General features: G+C 36.9%; 1 protein-coding gene across 5 annotated transcripts in view; it reads right to left on the bottom strand.

The window, feature by feature from the left end:
* The window catches only part of CNTLN (centlein), a 263,049-nt gene extending 252,707 nt beyond the window's left edge, over positions 1-10,342 (bottom strand). For 2 of the 5 annotated variants that reach the window (XR_012495705.1, XM_019739197.2), the window contains exons 1-2: positions 9,856-10,342; positions 2,477-2,565 (exon numbers count right to left, since the gene is read on the bottom strand). Coding sequence is in view for 4 of the 5 variants with exons in the window: in XM_019739197.2 (XP_019594756.2) it covers positions 2,477-2,565; positions 9,856-10,215 (449 nt within the window). In the remaining variant the exon portion in view is untranslated. The remainder of the gene's footprint in view (positions 1-2,476; positions 2,566-9,855) is intronic. The other 3 variants (XM_074330346.1, XM_074330345.1, XM_074330347.1) reach the window with 2 other exon arrangements.
* Between the last annotated feature and the right edge of the window lie 3,231 nt (positions 10,343-13,573).

Raw genomic sequence — 13,573 nt, forward strand, 5'->3', positions numbered from 1 at the left:
GGTAGGAGATGAGGGTAAAGGGGATCAAATATATGGTGATGGAAGGAGAACTGACTCTGGGTGGTGAGCACACAATGGGATTTATAGATGATGTAATACAGAATTGTACACCTGAAATCTATGTAATTTTACTAACAATTGTCACCCCATTAAAAAAAAACAAAAGGAAATTCCTGGGGTAAAAAATGTTTTCAAGGAAGACGAAGGCACAAATATTAAACAGATTTAAATGTAGCATAATTTGGGTAATTAATGGATTATACAAAATGATAGTCTATTTGACTTTGATATTAATATTCTTTTCTGACAGATATAGAATGAATGGCATAACATTTTCCCTTCTTAACAGGTCCAAACATACTACATGGTTCTTTAGGAAATAGTTACATAATCATAAAATTATAAATGCCACTTACAGGTTTCAATTTCAAATGTCAACTAAAATTCCAAGATATCTCATAGTGTGATCTATGGGCTACAACAATAGAAGTACCTGGAAAGCTTATTAAAAAGACTCCTCTGCAACAACATGGATGGATCTTGAGAATATCATGCTAGCGAAATAAGTTAGATGGAAAAAGTCAAGAACTATATGATATCACTCATTTGTAGGCTATAAGATGAAAGTAACAAATGAATAAGACAAACAAAAACTCATAGACACAGAGAACAGTATGGTGGTTACCAGAGGGAAACGGGGGTTGGGGGAGGTAGAAAAAGGTAAAGAGGATCAAATACATGGTGATGAAAGGAGAGCTGATTTGGGTGATGAACACACAATGTAATATACAGATGGTGTATTATAGAATTGTACACTTGAAACATATAATTTTATTAACCAATATCACCCCAATAAATTTAATAAAATAAAAAAACACAAAAGTATATAAATAATATAAGAACTCCTGGATCTCCTCCCTAGAGAGTCAGTAGATCAGGAGAAAGTCTCAGACATCTGCATTTTACCAAATTCTCCAAGTATATTTATTCACTCAGAAATTTTGAGAATCATTACTGTAAAACAGTAAACTCCAAAATTTTCTATGGTATACCTTATCAGAAAAAGGTTTTTGAGCACCCACCCCCAATATATGTATATTTATTTATTAATTGTACACATACTTATGTAAGTGTATACGTATATTTCAAAATATGAAAAATAGAAATCTTAAAGTATGAGAACGATGACTGTACAATATTTTAATATTTTCTTCTGTCTCAATCAAACGGAAAGTGAAAATTAACGATAATTTTAGAAAGCTTAAAAAAATAACAAATTAGAAAGTTTAAAAATACATACAAATAAAAGAAAGGAGGATAAAGAAAGAATCACAATAATAACAATTAAAGTAACAAGAATATATCTTCTAGAAGCCTTATTCTACTAAAAAAATTGAGACAGAGTGATCACATTTTACCTCAAGGATGATTGAGGAAGTAACAAGGATACTTCAACAAAAGACTTAATTCTAATCATGAAGAGAAACACTGACAAATTAAACATACAAACAACATAAGGAACATTTAATTACACTATTTTAAGAGTTCACAACAACCAAGGGTGGTAAAATTCGACATATATATATATATATATCATAGATTTTTAAAAAGTCAAATTCCAGATAATTGTGGAATGATCCCAGAGCAAGAGACTCCAAAGGTGAATACGAGTATAGTTCAACTTATCAAAACATGATATTCAGATTATATAATCATGATTCCAATAAAGAAAAAGGGAAAGCATATGGTTATATGCTTAGCTTCTCATTTAGGAAATGTAATGAAATGCATTTAATAGGAAAGCAAATGTTTTAATTCCTGTGCTAAGTGTCATGGGACTACTGTATATCCAATGTCTGATAAGGAGGTCCTAGCATCATTCCACTGTTTCTAATGACCAAGGAGAAGCCCCATAATCTATAGCTAAATGACTGGGCATCCCCTACAGGACAATACAGAGTGCTAAGTGAAATCCCTCAATCTATTCCAGAAAACTCACTCTACTCTGGCAAGGTCATCCCAGGCTTTCGGTAAACACTACAATTATCTCAGGGGAAAACTGAGCTGTGCCGAGGAAGGATCATGTCTTGGAAGTGGCCCACAAGGGCAACCTGAGTAAGAAGCTAAACAATAGGGACTTCTCCAATTTTTAAAGCTTAGCTATAATAGCTCAAGACACACACACACACACACACACACACACACACACACACACACACGGTCTAAGTCATGGTTTTATCTCTTCCCTGCAAACTTCCGAAATATGTTAGAATATGAGCAGGGGATATGGTCTATCTATTTATACTATCTGGTGAACTGGCATCCTTGAAATAAATCCAGTAATTTTATCAAGCTCCACATTCATCTGGAAATCAAATATATCTCTTTAGGGGACTAGTGCCAAGTTTTAATTTTAATTGAAGTAAAACAAATTCAACAATTCAAATACTCATGAAAAACTATCCTGGGAGCTTACCTTTCCACAACCAAACTGACTGCTTGCGTGAGATCTGGGTGTGTCACTTGGAGACGTTTCCACAAAGACCATACAAATTCTTTATCAGCCTTAAAAACAAAATTAAAGACATTTTAAATGCATTGCTTTGTAAGTAGAACAAAGACATCACATTAAATTAAAAAATAAAACAACAAAATTACTTGATCCCTAGTTCTATAACTATAAAATAGATTCTTAAAAAGTATAGCACAAAATATCTATTTTTTTAAAAGTTCTTACACTAGTAACGCACATTCACTTTATTCTACCATTCACATTTTTGGGTATAAATGTTGCAATGCTAAATATCAAGGCAAATTTTCTCTAAAAGGAAATTGTCCTCTAGCTCTGCTTCATTTTTCAGCTCCCGTTTTTAGCAAAATTCCTTGAAGGAGCTGAGCTGCCTGTAATCACTGTCTCCATTTCTTCACCTCCCATTCATTCTATAGCCAATTCCAGTCTGATTTCACTCCCCACTATTATGCTAAAATCATTTTTCAGGGTCCTCTATATAGTCAAATCCAATGGACAACGGACAGTTTGGGTCCTTAATGCCTGGGTCAGTTGTTATCAACCCTGCTTGACTGTTAGGAATCATTTTGGGGAGTTTTGTGTTGTTCTTTAAAACAAAAAACAGTGATGACCTAGAGATTCTGATTTAATTGGTGTCAGGTAAGGTTCAAGTTATTTTTTAAAAGCTTCACAGGTGATTCCGTGCACACAAAATTGAGAACCACCTCCATAGGTGACCTTATTAATCCCATGGTTTAACATATCAACTCTAAACTAATGACTCCCACATTTATCTCTCTAGCTTTTTCTTCTACCCTTAGGTGCAGACTTGAATCTCCAACTACCTACACAGTAACTCCACTTGAATACCTAATAGGTTTCTCAACTTAACCTATCCAAAATAAAATTTTTGACTTCCTATGCTCTCACAGACCTGTCCCTCTGTGTCTCAGAAAACGGCACCACCAACTAACTACGCATACGCTCAAAGGCCTAACACCTAACAGTCGACCTCAGTTGCTCTTTTCTTCACATTTTATATCCAAACTATCAGTAAATCCTATTGGCCTTACCTACAAAATACATCCCAATTTTAACCACTTCTCTACACCTCCATTACCATCATCCTTTTCCAAGTCAAGTCCTTCTTTTGCCTAGCTCTCTACAATGCTCCCCTAACCTCCTTATATGTAGCTCAAAATCCTCAAAAGGGTTCCCATTAGATTAGGAAAATAATCCAAACTTTACCAAGGTGTCATGCAGGGTCTCAGTTTCCACTCCCCGCGCAAGAACGCAGAATATGGTATCCTGCGGGAGACACTGCTCGCTGCGCCATTTGTCGTGTGAGGAGGCCTGCTCAGTCTCAGCTCCCATTCCCCACATAAGAATGCAGGATGTGGCTAGGAACACCCTGCACATCCACGGAGCCATAGGTTGGGGAGTCATACCACTATAGTCTCACTGGAAGCTGGAGCCACACGCTCTGCACCCTGCTGTGGCTTTTCTGCCAACCGACCGACTCCCCAACCAACCCACCCATGGCAGTTATATTAGTGGCTAATGGCTAACCGGTAACAGCTGATGGCCAACTAGTCACAGCTGACGGCCATCTACTACCCAAGCCAGCACCTTTCCATGTGAGGTTGAGAGCCTGGAAACTGTTCTCCTGGCTCTGTCCCCACACAAGGCTACAACACCCTACATATCTGGCCCCATACATATCTGTTGAACCTCATCTATCACTCTCCCCCTTGTTCACACTCACCTTCTTGCTCTACCTGTACCAGAGCCTTTGTACATATATCATCCACCAGATTTTCACATAGATTATTCCCTCACTTCAGGTCTTTGCTGAAATGTCACATCTATTATAATTATAGCCACCCAAACCCACAAGTCTTTGATAACCCCTTACCCTGTTTTATTTTCATATCATATTTCATTTTAAAATACTATATTTGCTTTTTCATTTGGGTTTACTTGTGTGGTAGAGATCTCTATTTGTAGCTGTCTCCATCATCCATTTTCCCCTTCCTGTGAGTAACAGAAACCATTTTGGCTCCTTTCTTGCCAATTAAAAGACTGGCCTTTCTTATATATGGGCTATGTGACTATGTTCTCTCTTAAAATACAAGAAGTGTTATTGCAAACATTATAATTAGACTTACGTTTACCAATTGTGTTACAAATATTTTTTCAAATGCCGTTGCTTATTTAGCTTTATTTATGATGAAGTTTTGAGGGTGAAAGGTAGTTAGTAATTTTATATGTTCAAATTTATCCATTTTTCCCATTATGGCTTATGGGTTTTACGTACCAATCAGAAAGGTTTTCTGTACTCCAACATTAGAAATATAGTTACCCATACTTACTTCTGTATTTTTTATGTTTTCATTTTTTTAATGCTCAAATCTTTTATCTATTTTGATAGTTTGTTAAAGACTTCTGACAGCCTGAGTACGGGAGACTATTATCTACCTACCTAATTATAAGGAGAGTACAACCAACCTTACCAAATAACTGAGTATCATGCTTTACTTTATCCCTTTAAAAGTAAGAGTTCAGCATTTAGGTATTAAAATAATTTGAGTTAAAGACAATAAACTTCAATATATAAATCACATGTCATAACCTGCTTGAATGGCAATGAAGATTGGAAAAAGTAAGCTAATGCAACATTATGTGCTCTAAGTCTATTTTTAAAAGGTATGTTGTGAATTTACAAAATCTCCTGAAACCATATTGTCTATAAATATATCTTATAGTTTGCTTCCAAACAAAATAACAAAGATTAACATGTATTTTCATCTCAACTTTTCTACCTAAAATACTAATCAAGAAAGGTTAACAAAAATGTAAAAAAAAAAAAGCAGGTTTCTAACATTTACAAAATAACTGAATTATTTCACTTTAAATAAGTATGACTCACTAACAAAGAACTTAGCTCTAGCAAAATGAAAGGGACATAGTAAGAAATCAATAAATATCTGATGAAAAAAATCTTTACATCTTAATTTATACTTTTCTTTTTTCTATTTTTTGTTGTTGTTGTTGCAGTTGTTATGGTTAATGGTTATTTCACATCTCCTCTTCAATCCTCACCAAAGAGAAAGTAACACAAAATTCTCTTTAAGCTCTTTTATCAGAAACCAGAGAAAAAAGCTTCCTCAAGAGGAAAAGACTCCTTCAGAAACAATCTATTATTAATTTATAATTACAATTTATACTCAGAAGTTATTTTGGGAAGAACTTCCTTGTTACCAAATTTGTTTAGTTTAAACTTTAGTTATTTATTTTCTTTTTTAAATTTATGGTCAGCAATGGTATTCAGATTTACTCTGTCACCTGAAAATACTCAAATGTATAAGTAACACCTGATTTGAAGAAAAAAAAAATTCTTTTGTGAGCAATAAAATGCTATGAATGCATTATGGGACTATTCCATTTACTAGTTTTTCTGAATTTCTTAGTTGTTTACATGCATATATAATGTTCAATGTAGATTACACCTCTAATTACTAAAAATACCTTCTTTCATATACAAAAAGAAATAAAGGTCCCCCAAAACCACAAAACTAGTTTCCAAACTATACCAGACATTATGAAAACAATAAAACTAACCATTGCCAATCATATTCCTTTTATACTATCCTTTCCTTTGGGCATTTAAATATGTTCTTTAAAATATTACAAATAAAACCCTCAAAAATTACTCATTATAAAATTTTCTATTATTACTACAGAACTTCTACACAGAATCAAATAATTTAAAATTTAAATAAAAAAAATCCTACTCCTTCTCACAAAGTTTATTAAACTCAGCCTATGAATGAGTTGACTAAATGGTAGGAGATTTCAGTCTAAATTATGTTAGCAGTGGATTAGCATTGACTTTCACTTATCACCTAGCGTGGAAACAAATATCCACTTTACAGATAGATACTCAAAATTGTCTTTTTCACTGAGTACCTATTCTCCCAGCACCTAGTTTGGTCTTTGGCAACATAACAGGACCTCAATTCACCTGTACTGGAGGAATGAATGCAACAAACATATGAAAACTATTTCCTATATTTAAACAAATTTACCTATCAGAACTCAGGGAAAGCAATGGAAGGAGTTTAATTACAAGGTATGGCACTAACTAGCCACACAGTAAATTATAACTATGAAAAATAATTGCAGAAAAATATTTATCTATTAGAATACAGCTACTAACAATGATAAGAATTCTAAATATATGTTTTCAAAATCTTTTTTTCTTTGTGAATGACTGGACAAGGTTACAATACACCTAAATGTCTAACAAAGAATATAACTGGCTGAATTCTGTTATATACTCTTAATTCCGACATCATATGCTTCATGAAAGTTAGTTTCATCATTAAAGTTGGAACAACAAACATATATTTTGTTTAAATTACCTAATTTTTTTACCTGAAATTAGTTTATAGGTTTAGTATATATTTTTGACTGCTACTTAAAGGATATAAGCTTTTATATACATATGCACGGGTGTGGGTGTTTGTGTATGTTATATACACACGCATATATAAGTATGTATTGACACACACATTACTTTTTCTTACCTAGTTATGCATAAGAGGTGATAAAAGTGCACATACACATACCCACACATTATCCTTTGTCACAAATAGAACACATTTATTTTACTAGTTCCCTACATGCTACTAGATAACGTCTATGCTTTTTAAAATGACATTAAAAACTCTCCTTGTTCCGTAATTTGCTTCTCCTTAGATCTTCTCTTACTGGTCCTTTTACCTACTCTGTGAGTCAGCATCATAGGACACATTCTTGAAATACATAATCAAAATTAAAAGTATGGTGAAGTTCTAAAGAAATGAATAGGGCATAAATGTCATGGTCTTAAAATTACTCTTTGGAGGACCCCTGAACGTTCCTTAAGAAAAAGCTACATTTGGAAACTAATGTCCAGCCCTCACTAAGTCCAAAACAGAAAGCTTTGCTCCCTACCTTGAAAGTAACCATGTTTTATTCGGTTAAGCATTATATATGTGTTGCTTGCTAATTTCGGGACATATGAAAAAAGTTTAATTAAATATACAATCATATAGAGTGTAATAAGATGCTCATACTAAAAGAAACACTTGGAACAGAGATGGTTTTCTATTACATGCTTATTCTGAGTCATTCCAGTGGAGTGGATTGTGACATGAATCAAACTTTTTCTCCAAGAACATATAATTAAATTCCTGTAAGTTAAAGGGGGGGGAAACTAAATGAAGCTACTACTTATGAACAGAGACTGATTTGTAGGGTTCTTTTCCCCAAACTGTACATATGACCTATTTCTGGGTTGTGAAAATCATTTAGTAGATCTGAGTTGCACTTTCTTCAAGAACAGAATTTAAAGTATCAGTTAATAACACAGAGTAAATAGTCTTTCTGAAATATATGTATGTGCATGTTGTGTATACTTACTAGGTAGAGATGTAAAATGAATTTGGGGTTGCAATTTTTGAAAGGTTTGAAAAATATAGGGTTAATACTATGTATTCTTTGGTACTGTGATTTCTAAGTAAGTAGACGAACAAATAAAAAAAGATGTAAAAATGAATGTTTAATTACTTACATACTTTCTTACAAAACAATTTGGAGTTCATTACTGTTTCCCCAAGAGAAGAAGTATGGTATAACTGAAGTTTTATGGTATGATACCATAAAACTCACCTCACATTCCTGGAATGGCTATGATCATCTAACTGTCATATTACAAAAATCTCAAGATCCATTGTTCCAGGATGATTACGACTATCTCAATTCTTAACAACTGCCTAGCATATTTCATTCATCTTCCTAGTGCTATATATACTTCTATGTCCAAGTTCACAAAGGCCAACACCATGTTTGAAGCCACATTTTTAAAGAATAGTGAATGTATTTGGGGTAAGGGGTCACTAGGCTGTTTCCAACAGACTGATCTCCTTAATCAATTCAGTCATAAAGAGTAAATTATCTTTGTTCCTTAGCCACTCAGGGCACAACTATGGGAAATACAGAATGAGGGGCCTGGAGGAGAATGTAGAAGATATGGGCAAATAGCATCCTAGGACCTGTCAAATTAACAAAGGCCTTTATCATGGTTTCGTAACTTTAAAATACCCAAGTATTTTAGGTGTGCAGATGACATACCAGTAATGCTTTAGTTCGTATTTTATCTCTTGGCTACTTAACCAATAAAGAATAGAAAATGTGAAAAGGAAAAGAAGGTAGCCGCTTATCTCCCCAACTTGTTTAAGCAAAGGCATATTCAATTTCAACACGATTGTCCTGTTTTTACAGCTTTGACTCAATCAGCAAAGACCCGAAAAGGGGTCAAAATAATCCAATAGAACAAACTATGAGACAGTGAATTTCATGAATTTTTATTAGTCTAAACTGATACTGTGCATAAAGATATCTTGGTGTTTAGCAGTTCCTAATTGGTTCTATCTTGAAGACAGAGTGACTCAAAGACTTACTGTTGAATGAATCCCAACGCTTAATTTCCCAACCCTGTCTAAAGATCCTGATAAAATCAAAGGGATGGTGGTAAGGATGCAAAACTAAAGGAAAATCATCTCTGAATATGAGTACAGTCAAGCCATCTTTAGTATACACAAACTACAAGTAACAGGAAAGTACTGTTAATGTAATTGATCTAGTAAATGACATGAAAATGAGATTTCTCACTGGAGGACTATGGAATTATATAGTTGGTTAATAAGTATCAAGTATCACCTATTGTGTGTTCAAGTACCCGGCCCGACTCCCGAAAAATTATTGGTCTGTGGTTACAATTTGTTTGGCTTAAGTTTACTTAAGAACAACGGCAAGCATGGGTTTGAAAATTGAAAACAGGCTCCTTCAATCGGTGGATTTTATTTTAATAAAGGTGTTTAAACTTTCCTGTTCAACATTTCAACTCATGGATTGCACTCCATTCGTGCTGCACCAAGTTCCACTCTAGTCAAAGACCAGGACTTGGGGCTATTGGGGGGATGGGGGATGCGACTACGCGTCCTGGCGGTATCCAAGTGGAGAAAACCAAACCCAGGGAGCCGAGGCGAACTCTGCCCGGCCGGTGTCCAGAGAGGGGCGGGAGCCCGAGGTTGGGCAGCCGGGCGCTACCGCGTCCCTCCAGTACCGAGCAGCGGGCCGGGTTGGGTGTGGGAGCCTGGAGAGAGCGCCGCCGGGTGGGGCCGGGTGGGTCCTAAACCCGCGCGGCAGCGCAGCGGAAGGCAGAGGGAGAGGGGCGCACATCCCCACCAGCCCCGGTCCCACTGTGGAGCGGAGAGGCCGGCGGCCAGAGTCTTCGATACCTGACACAGGGCCAGCTCCTCCTTTACGCTGCTCAGCTCTTCCTCCAGCAGCTGCGTCCGGGTCATCATCGCCTCCTCTACCGAGATTCCCTCTAGCCGGTCGGACCCTGTGGGCGCGCTGAGGAGGGGAGCCTGAGCCGGAGCTGCCCACTCTGGCCCTCGCCGACCCCCTGACCCTTCTTCGCCCCGCCAGGATACATCGTTTTTGTCCACGACGCCTTCTCGCGCTGCGCCGGCAAGACCCAAGGCCTCGCTGCTCACTGCGTCTGCCACAGTTCCCCGCTCAACACGTGGGGACCGGGACCCCAAACGTCGCGGTGGGGGCGCAGAGAGCAGTGAGGACGGCGAGCGCGCCGCCATGGCCGCGGCTACTAACGGGTCAAGTTCCCTCTTGGAAACTCCACCTCCCTTTCCCCATCCTGGCGAGCCCGAATCGCCGAGCCACGCATGCGCGAGCCTTTTCCCGCCTTGGAGCGCCGTGTCTCGCGCTCTCGGGCCCTGGCGAGCTTCCAGCGGGCCGCGCGCCGGGCGCGAGCGTTGGACTGCGCACGCGCCGTAGCGCAGGGGGTTAGGCCGGCTGCCCCGCGCTGCACGCCGGCGTGACCTGCGTGAGTTTGTAGCCCGCCACGGCTGCCCCGCGTCTAAAATCCTACCAAACACTTAGCACTTAGCTAACATCCCACCTCTTAAGGCCTTCTTTGACAAGCCCCCAACCCCAAGTGATCCCTAACTGTGAATTCCGCGCCTTCAAGGCCCCTGCCAACTCGTTTGTCACGTTTCGTTGACCGCCCTGGAGTGTTAGTTACACAGCTAATCTCTCCAGCGCTGTTGTAAGCTTCTTGAGGATCAGGGAGTAACTTTTAAACTTTTTTTTAAGTTGTTTTCTTCATAGCCCTTAGCCAAACTGCTTTATGTACATCTGACATCCAGCTAACCGATGTCAAGAAGATGGAGAAAGCCTTGGGCTGAGCTGGGACTATCGGGCACGTTTCCCATTTGAATTACGTACGATCCTTTGTGCACCTTTTGTCTTTTGTTTTAAGAGTCATGATTTTCTTTGAATTTCTGTCAGCTTCGTTAGGTGTTGGCTGAATATCAGCGAGTGTGAGCCATGTTGCCTGACAGCTTGGGTCCTTAGACCCATTTGAAATCAGTAATTTAGAGTGTGGTTAAGGAAACAAGAACAGCTTTCTTTATCTTTTATCCTTTTATTTTGTTCAGTTTTCTTCCTTGCTGTTTGCTTGCTTTATAAACTTCAAATAGGCAATAACGTTCTATTTCTGTCTATAACACTTTCCACTAGTGAAGAGTTTAGTAAGGAGATGCACGTTGAGCTACAACTAGAGTACCGCCAAAAACTATATCCACTCTCTTCTGGAAAAAGGGTTCCAGTTACTTGGAGACCAGAAGTGGAGAAAAGAAGACTGGAAGTAGGGAGGTAACTCCTTTAACTGATGACCTCCTCATTTGATCAAAACTACTGCTCTGTGCTAGAATCTAATAAGGACGTCAAAAGACACCCTCCCAGCTAGAATCCTGCAAAGATGAGTGAGCTTCCCACTGAAGCTGAATGAATACCCAACAAAATTTATAAAAGGATTACATTAGAAAAAAGTGCATATGGGCCTTTCTTAGAACTCACTTACCGTGCTGAACGTTTACTGTATGCTGAGTCCATTGCTAAGCACTTCTCATATAAATACTTATTCAATTATTACAACATCACAGTAAAACAGATATTACCCCCCATTTTACTAGTGGGAAAACAGACTTGAGAAATTACTCTTCCTTGCCTGAAGACCCACATCTGGTATTAGAAAATCTAGGCTATGAATCCACTTAACTGTACAACCCGTGCCTTTGATCTCTACCCTTACTCCATACCTGTCACTTGAAATGAAGCATTAGGTCTAATAGCATATGAGATTTCACTGTGTTTAAAACTGGGAATTCTAATCACATATTTGTCACAAAATCAGTATGAATGCACATTTTTAATGGCTATTTGATATTCACTAAGAAAGACATTTCATCTGCTTATAGAAAAATTCTTGTTAAAAGCAGTGAAATTTCTTCTATTATCTGCATTGGATATACATATTTGATTCAAAAGAAGGATAATATCCTGAATCTATGAATAGACAATTATTTTAGTTTTTATTGTGGTAATATACATATAACAAAATATACCATTATAACCATTTAAAGTGGGTAAAAAAAAAAGAACAATTCAAAGTTATTAAGTACATGTGCAATGTTAGGAAACCATCACTGCTATATAGTTGCAGAACATTTTCACCATCCCAAACCAAAGCCGCATATCTGTTAAGCAGTCACTCCACATTCCACCCTCCACTCCCCAAGCTCAAGGTAATCACCTATCTGCTTTCTGTCTCCATGGATTTAATTATTCTATTTCCTATAAATGGATCCATACAATATATAGTCTTTAATGTCTGGCGTCTTTCACTTAGCATAATGTTTCCAAGCTTTATCCATTTTGTAGTATGGATCAGTATGTCATTCTTTATAGCTGAATAGTATTCCATTGTATAGATATATCACAATTTGTATATCTAGTCATCCATTGATGGGCATTTGGGTTGCCTTTTGCCTATTGTGAAAAGAGCTGCTATCAACATTCACATATAGTTTATTTTTTGAACACCTAGTTTCAATTATTCTTAGGAGTGGAACTGCTGGGTCTTGTGGTAATTCTATGTTCACTTTATTGAAGAACCACGAAGCTGTTTTCCAATGGCTGCACAATTTTACATTCCCATCAATAATGTACGAAAGTTCCAATTTCTCTGCATCCTTGCCAACACTTGTTATTTTCCTTTTATTTTTCAATCTTGTCTCTTTATGGCCATGCTAGTGGGTGTGAAATGGTATCTTACTGTGGCTTTGGTTTGCATTTCTCTAATGACTAATGACATTGGTCATCTTTTCACCTGCTTTTTAGACATTTGTTTGCTTCTTTGAAGAAATGTCTATTCAAATTGATTGTCCATTTTTCATTTGGGTTGTTTGTCTTTTTGTTGTTGACTTGTAAGTATTTCTTACTGGCAGACAATTTTTAAGACTAGAAGCTTGCACATTTTCAGAAGTATACCTAGGGAGTTATTTCTTGAATTAGTTATTTTCTGAAATGACAGAAATGTGTGAAACATTGAATATTAACATGTGTAACTCAGAAAGATAAGTTAAAGATCTGCAGTACTACCTGAATAAAAAATGTCCAAAACAATCAACAGTGTTTCTCCTGTGAAAGTCTTTGTTGAAATATTTAAAAGTGATGATGTCTGTTCTGCAGAAATACATTCAAAAGTCTGCTGAGGATGAAGTATATTAGAATATAGAAACACATAATTCTCTCCATATCATCATTGCATTGTTGAAATATTGGAGAAAATGAGGGCAATGTGCAAATTAATAAGGTATTTAAATCACATCTCTCACTGTAATTGAAAAATGTATTTCTAACTTCTGTTTAAAAAGAGAAAAAAAAATGTATTGACAATTTCTCAGCCCATATATTTGTTCCCAGAAAGAATGCCAAATTTTAAGACATAGTTATATCTTTACCAATTTGATATAATCTTGACTTAAATTTTAAACCACTGTTAGTTATTGGTAAGACCTTAAATCTCATAGGTTTATTTTATATCATTAAAATTTATCTCAGGTTTTAGAGTTTTGCCATATCCTAGGGATT

The sequence above is a fragment of the Rhinolophus sinicus genome, linkage group LG04 (genome assembly GCF_036562045.2).
Source record: "Rhinolophus sinicus isolate RSC01 linkage group LG04, ASM3656204v1, whole genome shotgun sequence".
In the NCBI taxonomy this organism is placed as follows: Eukaryota; Metazoa; Chordata; class Mammalia; order Chiroptera; family Rhinolophidae; genus Rhinolophus; species Rhinolophus sinicus.